Consider the following 26,305-nt stretch of genomic DNA (forward strand, 5'->3'; position numbering starts at 1 on the left):
AGACACTTGTTTTGGTCAAATCCCATAATGAAAGAAACTGACTAAAGAACAGCAGAAGAAGAAATATAAAGATTATTGGACATGGGAATCAGTGAGCGAGAGACAAAAAAACAACTTCAGATGTGAGGCTAAGGCACTGTGCCAGAATCCATGCCAAAAGTTATCCCTTTTACAGACAACTTGATGCATAGTGGGCTCAGGGCCTATTAGGCTGTGCAGTTTTTTAATGATATACTGATTACTTTGACATTGAACAACCTACACTGTGTTCTGTACTGTTAGTTGGAGCATACTCAAAAGTTGGTATGCAACACCACCTTACATTTAATATACAGGGGCTCTTGTATATTAAATGCACATTTCTGTATCATTTGTGATGGGTTTAAAGTTTACATACTTCACTACCTGCAACATAATGAAAGATGCATTGAAGTTTTCCCAGAATGTTTGATGATCCAACAAATAACTTCCATGAATTTTAAAACAAGAAATTGGTGCACTGGTTTGAGTTTTAATGGGGATTCCCTCCAATCCACAGCTGGTAAACGGATAGCCTTAAATATATGCAAACACCCCAACTAGTATTTGGTTAAATCCGTCTTACCAAGCTGCAGAGAAACTGCACACTTTTTGGCCCCCCAAAAAACAAGCTTCTGGCATAATTGTGTCTCAATAGTTGCCCCCATAGATTATCACAACTGGAATGAATTTATATTGGTATATCGGTAGACTTCCTTGCACCAACCAGGTTTTCAAGGGTAGTTCATAAACAATTGACCCTTACACTATGAGGGGAGAAGTCACGGGTTTTGTTTGGGTTCGATGCTAATAAAAACCTTACATTTGGGTTTAGTTGGCACTTTTGTTCATTTAATATCTAAGATGTAAAATTTTCTGCTACTAAAGCAAAACTACTGTACTTCTCAGCAAACAACCATTTTACCACATAGTTGTGTAGCTAAAGTAACATTTCTGTGTGTAGGCATTTATATGCTGTGTGTGCACTTCTTTTTGTTCTTAAGCCCAAGACAAAGCGGTTGGTAGTGCGCAGGATGATGGATCACTTGCTGATGCTCAGAGTGCTAACTGTACTACTTTGCCAGATGCAAAGGTAATTAGATGGTGAAAGAAATGAGAGCAGAGGAGGGATGTAGAGGCAAGGTGTGGGTGTGCAAAGCATATGAGTGATGTACCTAAGGTATAAGACTGACAGCAGGTGGAATCGCCTCTGAAGTTAGGGGTTAATGCAGAATATAAAGTTGAAAGAAGAAACTGGGACACTTACCTGTGATTTTAGTCGGTATGTCTTTAGAAGTATTAAGGAGAAGAAGTGAGCAGAGTCCTGCCTTTTAGGTCCCGCTTCCTTTTCCTGTGGTTTGATTTCTTAATGTCAGGCAGTTCTTCTTTCCACTGATAATTCTCTTTTAGGTTTGGCCTTCAATTATTTTTTCTATTAATCTTTTTTATGTTCTGTTAATACTGGCAGGGGTTGCTGTCTTAGCAGTTCACTTCAAGGAAACATTTACCTTAAATATGCCTGTACTGGCCTGTGCAGCCCATCTTATGTTTATGATGGGCTGGCACTTGGGGACATGTTGCTTTGTATCTGTTTAATTAAATAGATTAATCATTAAATAGGCAATAGCAACTGAACCCCTTAGCTTTGCGATGGGGACAAATAAATTATATTGTTTGGATATAACCGTTTTCATAGTTTAAATTAAAAGTCTAGATTTGGGCCAGTATTATATAATATTGCTGTTAAAATTGCTAGTGGATATTTACAGATACCAGATATAATCTTTAACCTTTTAACACCATGAAAAAGCAACCAGAACCAATGACTTGGCTTCTCTGCTTCAGTTACGCAAGGAAAGCACATAACCAAGCAGCAACAAGATGGAAATAAACATTGGTTGTTAAAATTGGACCAGGGCTAACAGGTTACAAAGAAGGGCTAAAAGGTACAATGGGATTCACTTTAGGTGTTGGTTGTTGAATATTAATCTTAATCTTAAGCTGCTTTTTGTTTTTTCTTCTTACTACTTTTTGCTGTAATAGCCAGTACAGTTCCCCAAGCCATTTGGGTGTAGCTCTATTTATTTTTTTATTCACTTTTCAAGTCTTTTGTGTGACTCCATTGAAACAAAAAAAAGGTTACAATTGCTATTGAACAATTCTGCTGTATGCAAGTACAACAGAAATCACAGAACAGGCGCTGTCTTATATATATTTGTTTGTCTTCTGTCAGCTGGCATCACATTTTTCTAATAAGTGCAAAACAGGAGCTTAGAAATGACTTTTTGGCAGCTTTTGGTTAACTTGTGTTAAATGGGGTGCTTCTCAATATTGCAGACTCATTTCAGTGTCTGATAACAGAAATGGGGGGGAAATATGCAAATTAAAAAAGCTTTATTGGGAATTCAGCAGTTTTAAAATGCTCTATGTGAGCAGCACAGAAGCAACCGGATGTAAAAGCCTGACAATGGCTGTCACCAGGAAAAAATGCAAATAGGATGCAATGGCAAAATGGAAATGCTAATTATTGCACAGCATCATTCCAGAAGCTTTTGCTACTATCCATTTAAAGTTGGCAACATTCAGTGTTACGTAAAAATGAAGCTCCTTTTTTTAACATAAAGGAAAAGCCTTGACTTCACATTGGAGTACTTCTGACATTTTGGGTTGAATTGTTTAAATATAGCTTTTGTTCCTTAAAGTTCCCATATAAACTATACCTGAATGCATTTTATCTATAGAAAGTTTAAAAGCAGCTTTAAATTAAAAACAGAAGATTTCACTGATCATCTTGGGTACTGTAGACTGTCAGCTATAACAACCTTCACAAACTCGGTTTCCTTCATCAACAGGGTCTATCTACATGGCTACCACTTGCCGGATGTTTTTTCTTTCTGTTTTCTGTTAGCCCACTATTGGTAAACCATGCTCTCAAATATGGGTTGTGGTCCAATATCCTACAAGATGATGATTTTTTTTTTCTTTGCAAGAGCGGTGAATAAAATGATTTTCAGTTTCCTTTGGTGATGCTTGTGTGAGGTGAATAGAAAATCAGCATGAAGAAGAAAATTGTGTTTTTCATAGATTTTTGGCTTTATTTATTTTTTTAAGCTTTATTTGTGTAAAACTGAACGTTTTTACCCAGAGGTGGAAAACTTTCGGCTTCTTCGATGTTCAGTAATTCTGCAGTAATTTTCCAAACCCAATATTTGGAACTCAAATGGTGCTCTAATCAGTGTTTTCGTTCCGTGTAAATAAAGTTATTTTCCATCTCTGTTATTAGCTGTAATGCTGAAAGCTTTCAGTCTGCTGCAAATAATTTAATAAAAGCATTGTATTTTTTTTAATGATTTGTAGCCCAAAGCTTTTGGTTTTAACAGTGTTTCTGTTTGTTCTTTGATAATATTGATTACTGCAAAATTCCACCTAAGGACCACAGTATGTTTTATATCAGAAAATTCATTTTTTTAAGAAGCCTTCTGCTGAACCATATGAGTCCATTTTATTTAGGTAAAAACACACATTGCACGATCAGTCTTTTTATTTGCCTAAAACTGAAACATATACTGAAGTGATGGGTGATTATATTAAATAATCATAAATAATCCAGGCCTTATCATTTTTAAAAATGTATATTTTTATAAGTCTCACTGTGTTTGAAGAATTCCATCTTTGATTATTTCATACACAGTTTGATATTGGCTGCAGTGCATTGCAAATGTGTCAAACGCATATTTTTGTAAGGATTATCATTTGATAAGCAATTGTGGGACTACAAGCATTAGTAAAGGGAACAGACCTAATGATGAAAAAAATGCTTGTTCACTCATGTGAGTAGCACTACAGAGTATTGCAAACAGTATATTTTTGAATTTTCATAAATAATCATTTTTATTTGTTCTTAAAAAATATATATATTTTTTTCCATCTGATTTTTTTTCTAAATTTGTTTCACAATTTGTTGATTGGGAGTTTACTGGTAGGTGGGGGTTTGTGTACTTAGTCTTAAATAAATAAATGCATCTTATAGTCCATGTACCACTAGAGACACGATGAGATGCAGCTAACCACAAGTATCTTTAATTTTTATAAATGCAAAGTCAAGTTTCAAGTCCCCTGCCAAATTCAGCTTTTTGCATATCAGTTGATGCAATAAGAATACAAACCAAGGTTCGGTATAGTGATGAGAATAATGTGAGATTTTTTTTCCAACCTTGCTTCATTTCTTTCAGCTTCCATAAATTGGATTAGTCTGGGATCTGAGGAATGGAAAGTGGGAAGCTCTTGAAAAGTCTCTCTAAACAGAAAACTTGCCAGTCTGGCTGTTTCTGTAACACATATATCAAAGCCTATGCTGTGCTGTCAAAATACGGATTTCATTTTCAGCAGGCGCTCATCACCAACACAACCATTGGATCTAATTTTTCCCCATCTTACTCCTTAGCTTATTTTCTTTGAGTATTTGTTGCATGTTTACAGTTTTTTTAATGTTTTAAGATTTCACTTGGGTTTGTTTGCCTTCATCTCAGAATAAATGTTTATTTATTTCAATGTCATTTCACATTTGAACAATTCTTGATTTGTTTCTTAGCTCCAGCGTTAACACACTTAAATGCCTGAATGTTGAGTCACTCTTGGTACTGTAAGAGATTTAATGGATTTGCTATTTTTTATTCTGTTTGGCAACCACTAAGAATTAAAAACCCTAAGTCCTGAGAGATTTTTTAAAAAGATATTTTCTTCAAAAGTTGACCTTATCAAGAAGAAGAGCTTTCAGCTCCCATCTTAGAACTTCCACTTTCCTTTTGTAGGCAGGAGTGCATCAATAACTGGATTAGTCTGTATTACAGGTGCAGTTCACAAACATGCAGATCTGTTATGCTCATACATAATTAACATTAATTAATTTCCCTTGTGTTGCACGGATGAAATGCCTGCTTAAATCCACGGTAATGCTATGTGAATGTGACTGACTTTACTGTCATTATGATTGTTGGCAGCTGGCATCAGGCATCTACAGCTTTGCATGTTCCCTGTGGAATCATCACACCGACTGCTTCCTGCAGCAAGTCTGTGCCAGAGATGAGGCTGCAGCGCTCAACTCGTTGGAGAGGACTCTGCTCTCGCTCAAAGGTAACGGCTCCAAACCACAAACAAGATCAAATACAGTTCTTCGAAAATTTGTTTTTGTATTTGTCATGCAAATATTTTTCAGAGCATCAAACAAACATATAGGAATAAAGATGATCCAAACTAACTTAACCCTAAGTAAAAATGGTAAATGATCCCCTTGTTGAATCTGGAATTAATTGTTTAAAGCCATTTTCCCCCTTTTTCATTAGTTTCACAAGCCACACCTGTACCTAATTCAGCATAAAATCTCAGATAAAGAAAATCATACCAGCAGCTATTCATCTTGGTTATGTCTGTCACAATAAGCAATAAATCAATAAATCACATGATTTAAGATAAGCTCAATTATTTATATTGACTTATAATTTTTCTCTTTTTCTACTAAAATCTGGATGACAAAAGTCTTCAATTTGGTACAAAGACAATTTTGTTTACAGAGCCTCCATTGTTCATTTTTATTGTTTTGTTTTATTTATTTTGGATATTTAATATGTCTTTCAGTTTCAGTGTTAAATGTTTGTTAGAAAGTTTTATTTATTGATCTTAGACCATACATTCTTGCACTACTGTGCTTTTGCAATATATTACTTGAAAATAATCTCAAAACAATTTAATAATTTATCACAATAACTTCTGGGACGATTTGTTGTCCAGCAAAATTTGTCACGGTGATGGACCTAATGGTGGTGTCAGTGTGATGTTCCGGGGCTTCTTTGCTTCTTCTCTTCCAACCAGCTTGTTGTAATTGATCGGACAATGAATGGTCCACAGCACACCAGTGTGTCCACCTCCGAATGGTTTATAACAGTGTTTCTCAATTCCTGTCCTCAGGGACCACAGCCCTGCATGTTTTAGCTGATTCCCTTCTGCTTCACACCCGACTTGAATCAGTGGGTCATTAACAGGCTTCAGCAGCACTTGATGCCTGCAGAGAAGGTCATGCAATCATTTGAATCAGGTGTTCTGGAACAGAGCCACATGTGAAATATGCAAGGCAGTGATCCCTGATGACTGGAATTAAGAAACACTGGTTTAGAGTAACACACTAAACTGTGCCATGACTTTAAACAGGCTGCTGTTGCTGGAAAACTGTCCAGTGTTGGCTGAATTAACACAATTCAGCTGCTCAAACTTTTGATAATGGCTATTACTGCCATGGGTGATACAAGCAGTGTTTAGATTTGGAGGACAAATACTCTTTCATCTACGGTTGAGTTGGTCCAGATTGCTTCTTTTATGATGAGTCAAATAATTTGCTTTCTATATTTACTTGGGTTAAAATTGAGTTGCTTTCAATCATTTAATCATAACAGTACAGTGGAAAAGGAAATCTGTAAAGGGTTAAATCCTTTTTTTGAAGTGTGGTACACTTAACTGCGTTGCTGGGGTTGCAGTAATATACTGACAAACAATAAAATAAAATTTTGAATCATTGAGCCACGTGTATCATGTAATTTTATTTACATTAATTAAACTAACTACTGAGTGTAATTGTTAAGAAAAGTTGTGAACTGAGTTACATAATGTATCTGATTAGTTTTTGAAACACTATGTAGGAGGTGATGTTTGCTGACCTAATTTATAGTTGTCAATAATGCTGCATACTGATTTATTTTTTTGTCCAAATCTTTTAGTACTTCGCAAACTGACAGTCCATGGATTTCAGGATCCCCAACAGAATATGGAAGTAATGGTGAGCTGTGAGTTATTTCAGTCTGTGTGCTTTAGGACCTCTCATTTTTCTGAAGCTTACACTTTCTGTAAGTGTTCCGAGTTACAAATAGCTCCAATCAAACTGTGCAAAATATGGATGGGTTATGATAATTGAAAGTGCCTCTAGCCTTGTTTTGGTTTAAATAGTCAGGCGTCTGGTTTTTGCTCTTCTCCCACTCCCAGTGGGAAGAAAGTTCCACTCCATTAAACTGTTAATTCATTTTAGTTTAAATCTGGTTCAAAATAATCCTCAGAATGTGCTTCAGTTTTCCTCAGAGCTGTGAGTTAATGAATTTGTCAGAAAATATAGCTGTCCTTTCAACTCCAACTTGAAAATTGCCTTTTCGTTTTTGTTTCTGTGATTGAATAATTGCAGCTAGAATGATTAATATTTACTGAAAGAGGCAAGTAATTGTAAGAGACTTTTTACTTTAGTTTTTACGTGTACTGTGTCATACATTGTGAAGTTGTTGTAAAATTGAAATCTCAAAGATTTTACCTGAGGCTTAATTTGGTTTAAAACAAACAATTTGAAGTAGCCGTTGTAGTCATCCGTCCTGTCATGGATGAAAAAAAAAAAAATCAGAGATACTCAGTCATTAAATATTTATGAAAACCTAATGCTCTATTGCACTTAGAGTAAATTGCTGACCTGAACAGATGATCAACGTCTAACTGCTGGAGATATTTTCTATCAGCTGGCATTTAAGAAACAGATGTCTGGTCTCTTGAAAACTTGGAATCTCTCCTTGTCTTGTTCTCCCAAGCGTTTTTCTCTCAAAATTGACATTAGAAATTAAACCTTAAATTTTGTTTGGCTGAAGTTTTGAGTGTTTACTTTTTATTCAGCAAACTCATTTTGGTTGCAAAGCTGTTACATTTTTTTTTACTCAATTTTATCATATACAAAAACACTTAATTTAAACCAATATTAAATACATTCCTCGATTGCGTGTAATTAATCCGATTGACCGTGAATATTCTTCTTTCTTTCCAAATATTTCTTGTTGCTGTTTTATATTACCTTAGTTTTATTTTTGTTTTGTGGTGGAACATTTTTCACAGGAGCTTATTCAAGCATTTCTGAAGATGAATCATGTTTCCAAGAAGAAAATCTTTTCTACTTGCTGTGTCCTGTGATTTTCTTTGGAACACAATCACTACTAACTAGTTATCCTGTTACATACACAGCCCTTCATTTATTGTACAGTATTGATTTGTTTAGTGTGCAGAGCGCTCAAATTGAAGTCTTCTAAACTACAAGCAGTGCAACCATCAGCTTTTGTTTGGCACTGCTTCCTTGAACTGCTTGCTGTGTCACATCCCTCTGGCAGTAGTTTGTAGCATTTACTCTTGAGTCTCCAGTATTAAGCTGTTTGTAAGAAGACTCTTCACACATGACATAATCATTTCAGACAACCGAAGACTGTTTTCCAATCACAGTACTAAACACATTGATAGAAAACCACACGGCGGAAAAAATTACTGCAAGTAATCAGACAGTTTTAACGCAGGCTAAAACGGTAAAGCACTAGGACAAGTTCTTTTTAAGTCTTAAATGAGTTCTCCATGCTTGATTTTTAAACAAGCACCACAGTATTGAAGCAAAAATATATCAAACAAAAAACGCTTTGGTTTCTATGCTTTGCCCTTAAACAGGCATGTTAATTAAAGCTTGGCCTGGGCAGTTAATCACATTTTCTTAATTTAATTTTCTTCTCCAAAAGACCTAAAAAACACTAATCAACAACAACAAAAAAGATTATTACATAAATTTTGCTGCTCTTATTTTGTTAAAGTGCCTTAAATGCTGTGCAGTTATGTTCTTTGGGATTTCACCTCTGACCAAATTGTCATTATTTTTCATAATATTGTGGTCCTTATTAGAAGCCTAAAAATGGGAACTGTAGAGGCATACATTTGCAATAATATCATAATAATAAATAATAATACCATAGTTGTATTCAATTTCCCAATCTGTACCGTGTTTTACTATTCATTTCTTTTTACTGTTTTTCATCCTATCTGGATTTTAGTGCTATACCAGTGCAGGCGTTAGCTTAGCACCAGTTTTTTGTTCTCACCACTATAACCATCAGTCCTAACACTGATAACCTGCCACAATCTCAATCGAGGAACTTTATGGAGAACCATCAACAAATCCAAATTTTACTCTGATTGAATTTTACTCCAGAGTGAGTTTCACTTTTAACCTGCAAAATTTCCTGTCTCATGGTTTCTATGTTGCTTCTTTGACTTATGGAAAATCCCTGCAGAATCATAACTAATGGCAGTTGTAATCTCTGCTTTCTATCATCTCCCACCAAGTCATTTGTGCTGTAGTTGTGATCCTTCCTCTCCCCACGCTAACAGTGTTAGGAACTTTAGTTGCTGGCTGAAATGGGGTTCGGGATGTGTGATTAATGACACTGCTATTGACCTTGTGGCTGAACATTAATGCCGAATTAAAGAGAGAGTCCCTTCATCTATCATCTAATTTCTCATGCTAACCTGCTACAACAGCAGGCTACATAAAATTGATTCTCTTTCATACTGTGAAGCTCAGATTTTATTTATATTCATAGGCAGAGAAGTAATTGTGCCCACACACACACACACACACCACCCCACCCACACACACCCACATACAGTGTAAGTGTTACTATATCTACTTCCCTGCAATACATGTTGAGCAATCATGATTCAGCAGCAGAAATGACGAACCTTATCTCAGTCTGTCTTCATTTCTTCCTTTTCAGGGTTTCCTGAATGCAGTGTTTGAAAGGTTAAAACAGTTCTTGGAATGCTGTGAGTACTTTCCTCTTTTTCTGACTTGAATCTTTGATCCTTTACTTTCCTTTCAGTAAACAAACACTTTGCATTTCATCTAGTGAATGCAAAAGGGTTACTTAAAATGGTTTGACATCCAGTTGAATTATTAACATAAATCTGTAGTCTGCATATTATTGATGTCAACTTAAAAGCTAAAATGAAACGAGACAGTTAGTGGTGTGTTAGTTTACATGTTTTCTAGCTTAAAGATGTATCTTCATATATAGTTGAGCAAAAAACTATTCACAAGTCTGGTAAATTTAGATTTAAAATGTTCATTCAACCAAGGAAATTTGTCTCTGAGTGGAAATGAGGGCGGTATCTCTCACAGTTCAATTAAAAAAAGTTTTTAAGTGCATTCTATTTAAAAAAAAAAAAAAAAAAGCATGTCAAATTATTCAGACCTTTATAATACATTTGTTGGCTTTACAGCAGTCAAGCCCTACTTATAATTACTCCAGTTTTTTTTTTTTTTGCATGTTTCCACTGATATTTTGATAATCTATTTTAAACCTCTAGTCTTTGCTGCCTTATCGACTCCTTACTTACTCCTTAAATTTACTCTGAAGGCTTTGGTATCAGACTACAGGCATTGAATATACAGGCATGTCACACATTTCACATTTTCATTTGTGGAAAGTAAAAATTATGTTTTGTTTTTCTTTCTCTGCATACTTATTTATATACTACTACTCATAAAATACCCATTACAATATACCTTTTGTGCTTATATTGTTTTAAAGGGGAAACATTAAACACGTAACTCCTTTTCAAGCTCTATAGAGCTGTAATCGTATATCTTTCACAATGCAATCTTAATTTTTTTAAATTAATGAATTCATTTTATTATTTGTATTATTATTATTTTTATTATTATTATTTATTTACGGTATTTATTTATTTATTTTTAACCAATTTTAGGATATTTTCTAAAAACAACTATTATGAGTTACAAGTTTTATACTTTTTTTTTTAAAGTCCCATTGAGGGAAACATAGACATGTTGCCAAACAAAGTAATCTAGATTTCAGGATAGCTAAAATCCGCCTTTAAAGGTCCACTGTGCATTAGTCATAGTAATGTAGTTGGAGAAACAAGGTTCTTGTATTAAAATCGATATGCTTTATTTTTTCATGCTTTACACATATGTTCATGTAAAGTATGCAGAAAAAAGTATGATAGGTAGCTGATTTCCTGATTAAACAATAGATTAATTCTGACAGGATTCAACGTTACATTTATTTGAATGTGCTAAGTACTAATTAAAAGCGCCTTATGAAGAAAGAACTTTGTTTCCACTTCATGAAAAACGTCTTAATTGAATTGATCTAAAGATTTCTCTTGTTGAAATCAAGGGGATTCTGATGTTTGACGAGTAATTTGAATTCACTTTTAGTGTTGATCTCTATCAGCAAGTTGTCTTCTCTTTCTCGTTCAAGTTTGACCTCCAGTTTGTGCTTAAAATGTAGCTTAAGGAACAGAAAAAAAAAAGATTTAAGATATGAATGAAAACATCCAATAAATACTGTTCTGATGGCAGTGGAGGCAGGTTCAGGGCCCAGTTGGTATTTGGATCCAGCAGATAGGAAGAACGGCGGGGAAGCTCCTAGCCTGGATGGGCAAGAAATATCAGCTGTGTTCAGTCTGATAAGGTCAGCTATCTAAATGGTGTTTTTTTTTTTTGGACAGTCTTTGTCGTCCACTCCGATGTCTGGGTCTCTCTTTTTAAGATGTTTGTCTTCCAACTGAGGTCACCTGTCCCTTTTCATCTGTCACTTTATTGTTAAAAGCTATTTTATAAAGCTCTGCATCTGTCAGAAATAAAGAATCCCCTTTCTTTCTTTTGTCATCTATCTCTGTTTTGATTGGTCGATTTGGATGGCTCAGAGTGTGACCGCTGTGACTTTGATGACTTTGCATCACGTCTGCTAACATTGCTGCCTGTCACACCTGCAAATGGAGTTAAAACTGCACGGGCACAAAGTCGATAAAATGCAATAGTGTATTGATTTACATAATGCAGGATTTGGACAAAAATCAGGAAGAAGCTAACAAAGCAGTTGGAGAGCCAGCTAACGATAATACGGTGCCACCAGTGAGGAGCTCGATAGAATATATAATAAACCAAATTAAACAAAGCGAAGCAAATGGTTCACAATGATTTGAAGAATCCCATAGAGACGGTCTAAGGAGTCAGTTCATATTGTGTCGGCAGTTTATATTAAAATGTAATTATCATGCTTCACTGGATAGACCAACATGCACAAAAAGAATTGAACAAACCAAGACAAACTGGTATTTATTAGTTACTTCAAAACTAAATTAATGTCTCGATTCCTTCTGATCATTCCCTCTTTCCTCTTTTTTCAACCTGCTGCAGTGTGTGTAATAAAGGCTGCAGTTAATACTGATCCACACTTCATTACAGCCTCGTTTTAATTAAGCTGTTGTTGTCCGTAGTTTCAACTCAAATTCCGACATGCTTCATTTCAGATACTTCATCTTAAGAATAGATGTGTTCTTTGTGCAGTAACAATGTAGTTGTCATCAGGGCTTTCAGTTTATATATTCAGTTATGCCCTGGCTATGCGAGTAGGTTGTATTTATTGCTTTATTGTTGTTAAATTATTTTTTGAGCATTTTTGTATAAATCTCCAAAGTAGAGTAGGTTTTTACTAGTATTTCCTTACAAATAAATTGTAATCTGTGAATGTTGTCATTATCAAATAGGTCTTTAACCCCCTTTAAAAAAAGAATAATAAATAAATAAACTTTTTAGTCTACTAATTGATCAACAAACAAACCCATTAACCAGGATTTAAATATTTTTTGTATCATATTTGATGTGCATCATATTTTACAACAAGTTGTTACTAATAGTCCGAATTAATTCCATAATTATTTGCTTAAAGGCATGCATCAAGAATGATACGTCTGATGTTTTAGAGCTAAGCTTAAATAATTCTAAGTAATAAGTAGTTTGTTCCTAGTGAAACAACTCTGTATGTTTGTTTCCTTTGTTTTGGCTTCAGGTCGGCAGGTTGGTTCAGAGAGCCCATGCAGAGAAAAGCTGGAAAAGACAATAATACTGTACACTAAAGTTGTAAGTAAACCGAACTTAAATACATGATAAATCCTAGGGTGTTGTCTACTTAGTTCTAACTGGAATTAGAAAATGTTTTACCATTCTACATGTCACATCTATACTTTGCTTTTCTCATTGCTTTACAGTTGTTAGATTTCTTGGAGGACCATGCGTGTGCATTCATTCCCCTGATCCAACGCTCCCTGGAGTTTGCCGTTACGTATGTTTTCACACCTGCTGGGGAGGGAGTGACCTTTGAACGCTTTATTGTTCAGTGCATGAACCTCATCAAGATGATAGTAAAGAACGATGCATACAAACCTTCCAAGAATATTGATGGTGAGTTGAGTTCTAAAACAAGCCTATATTTGGGAGGTGCACAAAAAAACACAAATACATCTCTTTGGTTCTTTTTCGGCATCTAAACTTTCTTTTTTTAGTTCATTACTAAGATGTCAAGAATAAAAAGTAGGGGATTTTCTTTTTCTTTTTAAACTTAAACAAATCACACTTTGAGTTGAAGGTGATATGGGATTTTTTTCATAACATTGAATTCATGAATTATGTCCATTGCTCTGGTTTTGCAGCGCTATTTTTTTCCATTAGCTCTCTAGGATCACCCTAGATATAATACCATCTTAAGATACATTCACAGAAACGTATGTCTTTCCAAAAAGAAATACATGAGTGGAGCCTTACCAAGTTGTTTTGGCAAGGCTCCACTTAGTTTCCTTCAGCAGCAACATTCTATTGATAAATTTTTAAAAAGTATGGAAATTTGGAATTAAAACTATGTAGAAACCATGAAACAGAATGTTAGTAAACATTACTATGAAGATGATACCCGTTAATGAAGTGAATATGTTTTAGCTATAATTCACATCTTTTTCCTAACATTCAACATTAATACATTATTTTCAAAATTATAAATATGAAAGCATATAATTTATTTATAGCATTGACTTCTCCCCTGCACCTCCTGCCTAAAAGGGATAATTATGAAACGCATACTTCCTGTTTTTATTGCGGTTGTGAAGTCATTTAAATCTGATAAGTGCTTGAAAGTGTAACAGAAAGGAAAAATGTGCTGCATTACTTTAGTACAACTTATGGATTATATTAAGTCAACATCAATACATGTTTATGATTCTTGTCTGTGTTCTTCTTTTCCTCTTCGCTAGAGAGTAAACCAGAAAGTCTAGAGGCTCACAAGATCAAGACAGCCTTCTTCACTCACCCCACGCTGACAGAGATCGGGCGCCGACTTGTCTCGCACTATTTTCTCCTCACAGAAGAAGAACTGGCAATGTGGGAGGAGGACCCGGAGAGCTTTGGTGAGTTTCTTACACCCCTAAAAATGTTGAATCTAAACATCTGAGGTTTCATACTGCTTCGCTCTTCGGGCACACCTCGAACTTTGTGGGATTGGCTAGGTTAATGTTTATCATTCGTTGATACAGCTGTCAGTTCAGACTTTATTTAGACATTTTAGAAAAGTGTCTTGATGTTTGGTTTTTCATTATATTGTATTAAATATTTTAATGCATTGGCATTTGACACAATAGATCTATAAAATCTCAATAGATCTATAGAGATTTTATAGATCTCAATAAATTTAAAGGTATGAGTTGTGACAGCTGGAAACTCCCAAACCTGTTACTGGAACTGATGGACTGAAAACTGAACCGGTATAAAGCTGAACCCTTGGTTGGAGAGCTTTTTCCATTTATAGTGTCATTCCTTGGCATTTTAAAATACTCATTTTGCTTTTAGAGACACTTGCAGTGAAATAACAAGGTTAAAGATTGTGGCTCTAATTGAGAGAGAGTAACAGTTTCTTTGTGTTAAAGCATACAACCCGCAGACGAGTCTGATCATTTAGACACCTGCAAATTTGAGACCTTAAATGCCTGGTATCATAATGTAGTTTGTTTTTCACGTGATGGAACTACACAAATCTTGAAACGCACAAGTCTTTTGAGTTATCAAGCAGCAAAACCATATTTCTGCTTTGTAATAGATGCAGAGTCTAGATGAGAAAGTTATAATATATACACATTTTTATCATCTTTATAGCTGTTGAAGAAACTGGTGGTGATTCATGGAAGTACAGTCTACGGGTAAGTTAAAAGTACATTAAACAGATGCACTGACAATGTTTTGATAATTATGCCAACTAGAATATTCATTGAATGGCGAGTAGATATATATTATTATGGCTGTTGTAAATGAATATTTTAGTAATCGAGTAATCTATTGATTATTCTTACGATTAATCGGATAAAAAAAAAGATAAAATAAAACATTGGTAAATCTAACATAACAGAAGAATTACTATCGCATATCAACATTAGTCCAATTTTTCACATTTGAGCTTCCCTAACAATAACTTTTCTGTAGTTTAGAAAATTAACCTGTAACAATAATAGCTCACTTTCTAAGTTAACCAGAAGAAAAGTTATACAAAAATCTTAAGTTATGTTCAATTCAATAATAAAGAGGCAGGCTCACAAATACGCTTATAAAAGATGTCTATACTCCTGCTTTTCGTTGATGCATTCATCTTCAGCCAGTTTAATAGCTGAGTTATCACCTTGCCCAGACATTTAAAGCTTTTGTGTTCATGTTAGTGATGGAATTTGACATCTTTGTTCGTCACATACAGAAACTTACCTACCAGCTATGTGCCGCCACGATGAGCTCTGCCACCCATTTGTTGAGACCAAGATGATATGAAATACATTTTCCGGTTTGTCCGTAAAGCTACACTTGCGTTAATAATCTAATGCACAGCCGCCCGCTGTTTTGTAGTAACCCATATCTGTTCAGTCTTTTGAGCTTTACTGTACTCATGAATGGTACTTTATACAACACAAAGCACATTGTTTGGTTTGCTGAAGAAGCAGCAGAAATTAGGCTTGAGAGAAAGTTCTTGCACCAAAATAGTTGAAAAACTTTTAAATCCAATTTATCTAATTTACTAGTTCATTTTGCATTTGGTTGCAACCTTTGTTTACTTGGTATTGCCATTAGCTCTCACTTGTAGCACAAGAGTAGAAATGTTTAAATGTTGATTTAAGCATTGATAAGCTGTAAAATTCAGCTAGGTTTGATAACTAGTAATGTATAAAAATCATAGTTTAACTTTGTTGCTGAATTTTTTGGGAGCCATGTTGCTGTGAAAATAATCTGAACCATTTGTCAGATGCTAATAGGTGGATAAAAGATTTACTGATGTTTTAATTGAATTCTCTGAAAATATTTGAGGATTTTCCGTATTTTATTTTGTTTTTCAGTAGATGTATAAGAACTGTACAAAACCACAGTAAGCTGTATTAGCATAGAAGGTGTTGGGAGTAATAACTGCTAAATAACTTGTCCTCTTTTTTTCATTTAGCCTTGCACAGAGGTACTGTTTCTGGAAATCTTCCACAACTACAGCCAGACCCTGACACCAGTACTCCTGGATATGGTTCAGAATCTGCAGGGTCAGTGCAATGTTTAATCAATATTGTTTAATCAACCCAACATAGACTTCTATTACTGGCAGAAATTTGGTCTGTTTTTCCAGTAATTTGTATAACAACCAAAAACTTCAGTTTTTAAAAATTTAGCCACTGCTACTCATCTACGTTGTTGATATTGACTATCACACTTCATTTAGATCAGGGATATTTATATTTGTTTACCTGCTGTGTGTGAGAGGAGTCCCTGGGCTGCATTTCTGTGTTTGTATGCATCATGTTTCATTTTATTTTGTGATAATGTAGTATATGTAAGCATACTCTGTAAAATTAAAACAAGTAACTAATCGATCCCCCCACTTAAGCTTATAAATGAATTGGAATAAATAAGATAATTAAAAACAGCCCTATAAGATGTATCAAATGCATAACAATATAGTTTATTTCTGTAATGTGCAACAAACAGTTGCCTTTCTTTACCAATGCTGTGTTCCTCCACATAAATTCAGTTTCAAATTGCTTATTTCATGTTCATGTCTTGTTGTTTTGGTGACTTAGTGTAAAGAAGATTGTACATAAAAAATGACCTAACACATGTCTGTGGGTGGTCCCTGTATCTGAGACATGCAGTCTGTAGGACTGTGAGGTTCCCAGGTGATTATCAGCATAACACCCAGCTTCAGCTCTCCGGTTTCTTAGTCATTCAACACACTGCTGCTGGTCTCCTGGGGGAAGTGGCATTTCGCTCTTGTCCTGTTTCTGAGTTAGTGTAGAATTTACTCACATTGGTTTTTCACAGAAGTCTGCTTCTTCTCTGTCTAAAGATGGTCTCCCCCTAAAATGCAGTGGAAATAGGTTCTCCTGAAGTGAGAAAACAAAACAAAAAAAAAAAAAAAACATTTTATATTTTTATGTAAACCTAATGGCAGGAAAAAAGGGACACAGAGAACATGCTGATAAGTTGACTTGAATAATATGGATTTAATGGTTTTAAGTTTAATATGACGTACGGTACAGTGTTAATTACGCCTGGCAGAATATTTGCTGCCATTATACAATGTTTGAGCAGAACTATTTCTCTAAACTGCCATTTTTATATAAAGGTTTATTGTATCTCTCCAGGCCCAACAAACGTGGAGGACCCTGTTCAGTTGCTGATGAAGGATGCAGGTTAGTCAAAGGTCTATTGATTTTCTTCAAGAGTTGGTAATGGTGGGGTGGGGCGTGCCGTGGTGGCGGAGGGGTTAGCGCGACCCACATTCAGAGGCAACGTGGCCTCGACGCAGCAGTCGTTGGTTTGACTCCCGGACCCGACGACGTTTGCCGCATGGTATGGTATGGTATGGTATGGCAAAAGAATATTGAACCTGAATATTTTTAAGTCAATGTTTTCATCTTAAGTGCGATAAACCTTTTGCAGTTTTTACTGTTGTGAATAAAAGACTTCTTCAAACCAATCCATATTTATACTAGCACTGACTGTCGACCTTGTAACTTTTTTTTCTTGACTTTTTGTTCCATCCCCTGCTTATTTTGGAATGTAAACCCAGAACCATTTCTGGGTTTAATAATTTCTGCCATTTATTAAAATTTATGTCAAAAAACATGCAAGTGTTCTATAGAGTGTCTCTGTTACCTAGATAGCTTTAGAGATCTCAGCAGTGCCTTGACAGTTTAGGTAAAATGGTAAATATCGAATAAGATGATGAAACTATGCAAGATGTAGTTTGAGAGCTATTCATGCACTCAATGAGGATTGACTTATTTGCTTTCAACAGGGATGTAGAACAAAGTTGAAGACCACAGAGTTTTGCAAATTAGGATTACACCAGTGAATTTTTGGACCACACTAACTAGGAAAGTAACTTTTCTATAAACCTGTTGATTGGTTCATACCCTTAATATACAGCTGTCTTCTGTGTTCCTCGAACTTTATGAAGCTGTTTGTTCACTAACAAACCTCTGAGACATTCGCAGAACATCTCTGTTTAGTGCGAGACTAAACATTAGGTGCCAATCTGTTGCAGCAATTTTTATTTATGGTTATCAAACTGAAGGAGTTTTTATACAAATGCAAGCCATATATTTCAGACCTCTGGTTGTTTAAAACTTGCACAATTATGCACTACTTCCTGCTGGCCTGTCAAATTATATCCCAATAAAGTACATTTATGTTTCTTCCTATAATGTGAGAAATTGTGAAAAACTTCAAGGAATGTTTTACAAGATGCAGTTTATCCTGCTTTGATTTCCGTCAAACTAGATTCTGATGGCAGTTACAAATAGGAAAGCTAGTGTCTGTAATCATTTAAATTTTGTTGCATCGATCATAAAAGAGATGACGTAATGTTTTGAAGCCTCCACTTTTTTGCCTATATCTAGTAATTATTTTTGCCTTTTTCTGCAAGCACAAGGTATCCTTCTCTGGTTTGTAAATATGTATTACTTCCTATAATTGATGTAGTCTTCAGAGGTCCGCTCACATTGCAGCAAATGTTAATTAATTTCCTACAATATGGTCTCATATGTGTTGTGATTTTTAATTTGTGATTTTGAAGAAATCCACAGGGACTGTGCATAACTTATATTAGCCTTCTAATTTGTCATTTTTAAAGGCCACTTGGGCAGAGTTACCTTCCACTGCCCAAAATATTGTTCATTAGAAGTGAGCAAGTGTAGAGGACAGACCATTAGCCACCTGAGATTCTTGTTTTTGAACCACTATAAATGCAAATGTTTTCAACATCTCATCCTAGGGAGTCAAAATAATGCCAATGTGTGGAGCAGAAATTAATTTTAAAGCATCTCCAGGGCAAATTAAACTGGGCCAAGACATGGTGCTAAGTAAAATCAACACGCAGTGTGGGATTTAGCTAAACCCTTTTTAGATTTAGCTGTCCAGAAAGGACAGATGGTGCAGATTAGTACATTGTAAAATTTTTAAGTGCAGATTCAGCTAAAATAATTTTTTCTCAATAATAGTTGTAAATGATGCAGATACTTCTAAATAGCTTAGTGAAAATGTTATAATTTGTGTTACAAAATGTGTTACAGTTTGTGGCCAATCTATATAATTTGATTTGTTATTTTATACATATTCTGATATTTTAAGATATTTATTTCTATTTTTTAGTCACTTATGAAACACACTCAGGCTTACTCTTCAGCTAGGATGTTATCAGTGACTAAATGTGAAATAAGTTATTACAAGTGTTTTATTAAGGCAAAATTGTTCAAAATGTGTGGTGGTCTTTGTTTTTTTGAGAGTAACTCACCCAGATCAGTCTGTTTGTTGCCCTCTCCCATTCATTTTCTTTCTACAATGAGTAACTAATGAAAGTCAATGCTCTTGATTCTAGTGGATTTCAGTACATTTTGACAACATTGTCTTCTACTACATGGTTGGAAGTGACTGTTTGACTTAACACAAAGACTCATACAGTTTTCTGTTTTATTTCAGTTTACAATGCAGTGGGGTTGGCAGCCTATGAACTGTTTGACAATGTGGACTTTGACCAGTGGTTCAAGAATCAGCTTCTTGGAGAGCTGCAAGTCAGCCATCACAGGTATTTTTAAAAACAATTGTTAACAACTTGAACTATTCATCTGTGTTTTTCTTCTGAAATATGTACTATCTACATGTTTTGTGGTTGTCTCTCTTACTGAAACAATTTTTTTGTGTCTTTTTTTGTGATATTCATGTTTGAGTCAAAAATGAAACCTGAAACAGCAAAGCATTTTTTATTTGGTTCTTTAGATTAGTTTCTCATTTAATTTTTATTTTTTGTTGCCGATATCTGATTTGTTACATATTTGACTTTAAGGGTAACTCATGTTAATTAGCTGTTAACCTTTTACAGCCAGTGATTGTAGCCGGTAACACACTGAAGGCATGCCAAAAGCGCATAAGTAACAAGCTAAATTTCAGCTGCTGTCAAGTTAATATTAATGACTGCATTTTTTCTCCTTTTTAATTGCTCGGTGCAAGTAGTGACTAAATGTATCAGAACAAGCTCAACTCACTCAGGCAGGTGAGATAAAAATGGATTTATTAATTGGCCTGTGAGAAGTCTATACACCCCTGTTAAATTCCCAGGAGACCCTAATAAATGTATTTCCCACATTTCTTTCACATTTTATGATAGTTACGGTGTATAAATTAGCTAAAGAACAAATTGTTTGGGAAATGTATATATTAAAAAAGAACTTGGTAGCTTAAGTGTTTTTAAGGCTCTAGTAACTTGAAATTGTAAGAGGTGTGTACACCGGCCCATGGAGAGCAGCTATAAGTGTACTGACCGTGGATTTAAGGATTCACAGAGAGTTGCTTGATGAATTTATTTGAAGAAAATGAGAGAGGGAGCAGCAAAAGGCATGATGATGTGTTTGAAATGAAGAACAAAGAAGTGCCCTTCACTCTCGGCACCAGAAATAAACAAAACAAAAAGCCTGGGGTATTTGGAAGGTCGTCCACTCTGGTTAGTGTTGACGTCAGAGAGCAGGGATGCTGATGTCACCCACGCTGTCCAGGTGTGAACAAACCCTTGACTTTTCCCTTATGCCCCCATTTCTTTCGTCTCTCTGAAGGTTCACCTCCACCTCTTTTTTTCTTTTTGATTGATATCGTGTAGGGAAAAAACAATCAAGCTCATTAGCAAACATTGTTTTGATTTAAGAGGAAAGCAAGTTGGACTGTTTGAAGTGCAAGCTGGAAAAGTTTGCACTTGGAGAAAGGAAAAGTTTGCACTTGGAGAAAAATGCTTTGTGCTTCAAGGCTATGCCAAATGAGTTGCTTTGTTTGGTGTTTTTTGTTTTAATTAATTTTATTTTTCTAAAGCTCTTGTTTGAGTTTGTTCAGTGAGCTTTCTCTTCCGGTAACCCACATAATGCACCAGAGACACCCTGGAGGGGCTTCTGCATTTTCCCAAAATTTTTCTTTCTCCGTTTTCTCTTCTGCTCCCTCGCCACTGCTGTGATACTTGAATATTATTCGTTTCACCCACTTTTTCTCTGTCTGTAATACAGATTTAAACATCAGTTTTTCCATTACATTCATGTATTCTTTGAACTATCTCTTGTTGAGGAACTCCGTTGTAATAACTTCACTCGGACTATTAACTTTATACTTATCAGATACCGTTTTTATAGCAACATCTGCTAAATTCAGATTACGTTAGTATAACAGGATGCCATGATATGAGAGAACATATTGAACACTATTTTGTTGGACAGTATATCCTTCTCGAAAGTGGAGCGTTTCTAGCTGTAGTGCTTGACAACACTACAGCATGCAGATCCTCAAGATCAGATTTATTATTTTTATAATAAATTTCTTGGATATCCTCATATTGCTGAAATCTCTGCTTTTTATGATTCCCTGGTCAGTTATGCACAAATGAAAGCATGTTGGTTAGTGGTGTGCATTAATGGAAATAAACAGTTGGGCTTGAACGGACAGCCTTTCCCCAGTTAAGGGTATTATAAATTAAAGTGCATGTACTCAAAAAAAGTTGTATTATATAATGTTTGACCTCTTTAACCTTCTAAGCTCATTAACCAATGGAATTGCATATTTACTAAGGCAAACACACTAATTGGTGATTAAAGGAAAGGCAAGTTTGGATTTAAACTTTGTTCTGTTACTTGCTGTGACAAATTTTTGTGTTTTCAGTTTCATGTTATTGCCATTAACAGAGCACTACACTTGTTGAAATTATTTCACAAGCCCAAAATATTTTTAATATTATCAAAGTGAGTTTATTTTTTTATCAAGACTGCCGAAATTTTTTCTCACTTCCATATTCCTTTATTTAATCAGGTAAACCCCGTTGAGATCTAGATCTCATTTTCAAGAGGGACCTGAGCAAAAAATTTGCAATACATAGCAATCTGGTTACAAGATAAAAACAATTAATACATATGCACAAGTATAAAACAATTTAAAAACAATGACACTCTTTCATAGAATCTTGTTGCCTATCTTTAAAAACTGCTTGAAATAAGTCCAGTGAAATCATTTCCAACATCTTAAGTTCAGACTACAACTGATTCCACGCTGTGGGGGCCAACACACTGAATGCCTGCTTCCCTTTTTCAGTTCGAAAGCGTGGGACATGCAGAAGAATAATGTTATTGGAGCGAAGAGAACGAAAACTGACAGTTCTATGTAGGAGAGTGGATAAATATGCTGGGGTTAGACCGAGTAAAGATTTATACATCAGCATCATTAAATGATTGTTTCTCCGTACACTTAAAGGAGGCCATTCAGCTTTTGCGTACAAATCACAATGATGTGTCAGACGTCTACTACCTGTTATAACACCTTTTGATTTCAGTGTTGAGAACGGCTACATTTGGCTTTTTATCAGTTTTACAGCATGAATGTTAAACAGTGGCGTGTTTGATGATCTCCCTCACAAGAGAACCTTGACTTCTGATTGTAGCAATCAGAAACTTAGCATTTTCTGTTGCATATGTATGTTTACACCTCACCTTCATGTACCTTCCTCTAAGTGCACCTATTTTCAGTGTCGGTGCATAATTTATTCTTATTTGTATTTTAGCTCCTTATAAAGGGTGTAGTTTTACTCCTTTTGAGAAACTACTTTAAATATTTTCAGATGACACAATAAAAAGTTGAAGTTATTTATTGATCATGATCTCCAATAGCTGTGTGTGCAGCAGTAGATTTAAGTTGTGTATATTTAATTAACTTTCAACCAGATGTTAAATGAATCTGTGGCAGTCTATTTGTTCAAATAATCTTTATCTCATACATTTTTCTAAAAGTAGTTCCTAGTGGAAATGGAAAATTTCTTACACTCTCATCATCAATGTTTTCTTTAGGTTTACGTCATATGCTGTGATTTCCACTGAATAATTATAAGCATTTTACAAAAATGGATTGCTTGCAAGACCAGGCAATATACTTGCAATAACAAATAGTTTAAAATCCATTCGGACTGTTTTTAGTAATAGATTGTAGGATTGTGACTACATGTCTCTTTCTACAGAGTAGTCAGAGCCCACAATTACTTAATTTATATAGTGCTGTTCTAGTCACACTGACCACTCAATGCACTTTACTCACTCATTAAGTTGCACTCAATTGTGCACCGATTTATGCTCCCATTATGAAGATTGGTAGGCAACTTGGGGTTAAGTCCTTCACCCAGGGGCACCTCAACATGTGGTCGGAGGAAACTGGAACTGAAATGCCCTTCCTATTGAGCTGCAGTTGCCCCAATAGTAGTGTACATGTTAATGGATGATGAGGGCATTTTGTGTGTATACCCTAATTTCCATTTCTTAGTTGGTATAAGGTTGCATTTTACAGATGTCAGAACATAAATGCCTTTATTGGTTATTAATACTGCCATGTACATTATTTAACACACAATGCCTAATATGTTTTTCATAAGTGATTATTTTAGTAAGTCATTTTGCAAGCTCATCCTTGATGTGTTAAGAGTGAGGATGTGTAAAGGATGACACTATATGGCTCACATAGCAATATATAGTCTTTAGTTAAACAGATAACAATGTATTCAATAATTCCATGTGGGAGGTAATTTTTGTAGGCAACATTAATTAGTCAACATTCAGCAAAGTTCCAGAACTGTATCTTCTACCAGAACTGTATGACACACAATGTCTTTTAAAAGACATTAAAAGACATTGCAGAAAGATGCTCAAATCATTGGTAGCAGTGGTGTACCAGAGTTGTACTTGGCTGCTGATCAAATTATGTACTATTGTGAGTTGCATAGGAGAGGTGCACAGATTTACAAGACTTTAATAATGATATTGAGCCGTATCCAGTGGCACAAGTATCAGGTTTTACTTTACATTATTAGTCCTTTGCATTTTGTGTTATGCTTCACCCTGATGTGAAGGACAAATCAGTTATATTTAAACAAAAATGTCTTCCTCCATACTTTTTTTGTCTGTACAAATGTTATTGAACTCATTGTTTTCCACTACATGCAGATTAATATATCTTGTTGTTCTTCCCACTCCAGCCTGAATATTTTATGCAAGTAATTTATCAGTATTGACTTCCTCTTTCTGTTGTGATATTAGTAATGGCTAACAAATGGAAGCAGCTTCATGGCTGAAATATGTACCCAACTTTGGAAAATCTCATGAGAAGCAGAATAACAATAGCTTTTTTGTCTCTGTCAGAAGCCACACTCAAAGCAGATTTTTCTTTTCTTTTCTTTTTTTTGCCCGACTCGCTCGCCTAATTCACATTTGTTGCTGTTAGCAGAACAATCCCAGCTGCTCCGCTGTCTGCTGTTCTTGGCCCGTTGGGTGATGGCTGTTAGAGGCTTTAATACAACATGTTTGTTCTGATCTTCACATTTTTTTCATATTCACATCACACAACAATAGAATGTAAACATCACCAGTAGGAAATTTAATTTTAACTATATTGCATTGATTATCAGCATCAAAGCAGTTTGAACCAAACTTCTGCTCCTGCAAAGTTTGTGGAGCTTAATTTCCTCTCTGCTCAGATTTTGCCTATGACAAGTGTGATTCTGTGTCCTTGGCCAAGGATATCCTTGAAGCCCTATTGATTTGTATCATCCTCATCACGTCAAGTTGTGAATCAATTCATGGGACATTTTGTGATATTTGTTGATCTTCCTAGTCCTCACCTTTCGCCATCAACAATCAATAAATATAAAATCTCAGGTCAGTTCTCTGTTTTCTCACTGAATGAAGAAGAGCTTCTTTTATGAAGCCCATTCCACCTAAACTGCTGTATATTGCACTAAAGCAAGTCTTGGACACCTTGCCAAACTAATTTTACTGAACCCTTTTCTAATAAGCTACCAGAATTGCGGAGGTAGTAAAATTGAAAGGTGATGCAAAACAGCATTTTGGCAATTTGATGAAGGTTATGGCATTTAAATAAATGGCTATATGACCTTCACTGTTTTTCTGCAGCTTTGTGGAGAAATGAGTCATGGGCTTGTTGGCTTTCCTGCCCCATTAAGAGACAGACCAAAGACTGTGACATATTTTAACAGGTTTGTGTTTACATATAGATGTGACTGGAAGTGCAGTTCAAAACACCATTAGCAATATATCTCTTATGTTAGCAGGCTGATTGATATTCTTTTTTTATTTGGCAAATGTAAAGTGCATTGCACAGTTGGTATAATATGAACTATTTTCTATACCTTCCTCTATTCCTACTCCATAGCAATTGGTATCTACAGATTTAAAGAAAATGTTAAGTGCCTTATCTTGCAAACCGTGTGTGACTTTTAATATAACATTAGCTGTGAATGTAAAAGAGATACACACGACACTAGACAGGTATGGGCAAGGAAAACTTACAGCTCAGTGTTTATTACATAGATGTTAGACAGTCTAACATAAAAAAGACAAAAGTAAACTCCAAGAATACTCTATGCCAATGTCAAGGTAATATTTTGCAAAATTGTGGTTTTGAGGTTGAAAGCGATTTATAAATGTAATCATACATTTATTACAATTTGAAGTAATTTCAAAACCATAGTAAATGCTGAAAGGACTGGATAATTTTGTGTAGCATAGAGTAACACAGCATTTTTCCTCCCCCACATGTTTCTGTTCACTGGTAGTAGGCGAGTTGAAAGGCTGCTTCTACATTTCTCTTTAAACATGAACATCTGTAGTGTGAAAACTAAAGGAAAACTGCCCATCACTTTTATTAAGGCAACACTGTTATAAAACTACAGTTGGCGAGGTACAGGGGCATTTCTGTTGGTGCATTGTGTTCAAACAAACTAACAATGAATAATCAATTAAGATGACGAGGCAGGAAATAGTTTGACAGACGTTTTAGTCTAAGATGTTGGCTTTGAAGTTAAATTATACAATTGCACTATCAATGTGATTTTTATTTTAAAGCTACATATATAAAGGATAGCCGTTTACCTTTTACATTTGTGGACAATTCTTTGTTGGCATCTAGAGGATAATCCCTGCATGCCTTTCCATTGCATTGTTATTATGGATCTCCCAAAGGTAAATTACCTTCTGGAAAAGTGCCGCACTGTGAAGA

General features: G+C 35.2%; 1 protein-coding gene across 1 annotated transcript in view; it reads left to right on the forward strand.

Moving 5' to 3' along the window:
- Window positions 1-26,305, forward strand: part of ipo11 (importin 11) — a 113,274-nt gene that overhangs the window by 12,224 nt on the left and 74,745 nt on the right. Inside the window, exons 6-15 of the mRNA XM_028034383.1 lie at window positions 5,019-5,151; window positions 6,786-6,844; window positions 9,624-9,672; window positions 12,729-12,799; window positions 12,928-13,120; window positions 13,963-14,115; window positions 14,858-14,901; window positions 16,179-16,269; window positions 17,368-17,415; window positions 19,706-19,811. Coding sequence (XP_027890184.1) covers window positions 5,019-5,151; window positions 6,786-6,844; window positions 9,624-9,672; window positions 12,729-12,799; window positions 12,928-13,120; window positions 13,963-14,115; window positions 14,858-14,901; window positions 16,179-16,269; window positions 17,368-17,415; window positions 19,706-19,811 — 947 coding nt within the window. The remainder of the gene's footprint in view (window positions 1-5,018; window positions 5,152-6,785; window positions 6,845-9,623; window positions 9,673-12,728; window positions 12,800-12,927; window positions 13,121-13,962; window positions 14,116-14,857; window positions 14,902-16,178; window positions 16,270-17,367; window positions 17,416-19,705; window positions 19,812-26,305) is intronic.

The sequence above is a fragment of the Xiphophorus couchianus genome, chromosome 12 (assembly GCF_001444195.1).
Source record: "Xiphophorus couchianus chromosome 12, X_couchianus-1.0, whole genome shotgun sequence".
NCBI lineage: Eukaryota > Metazoa > Chordata > Actinopteri > Cyprinodontiformes > Poeciliidae > Xiphophorus > Xiphophorus couchianus.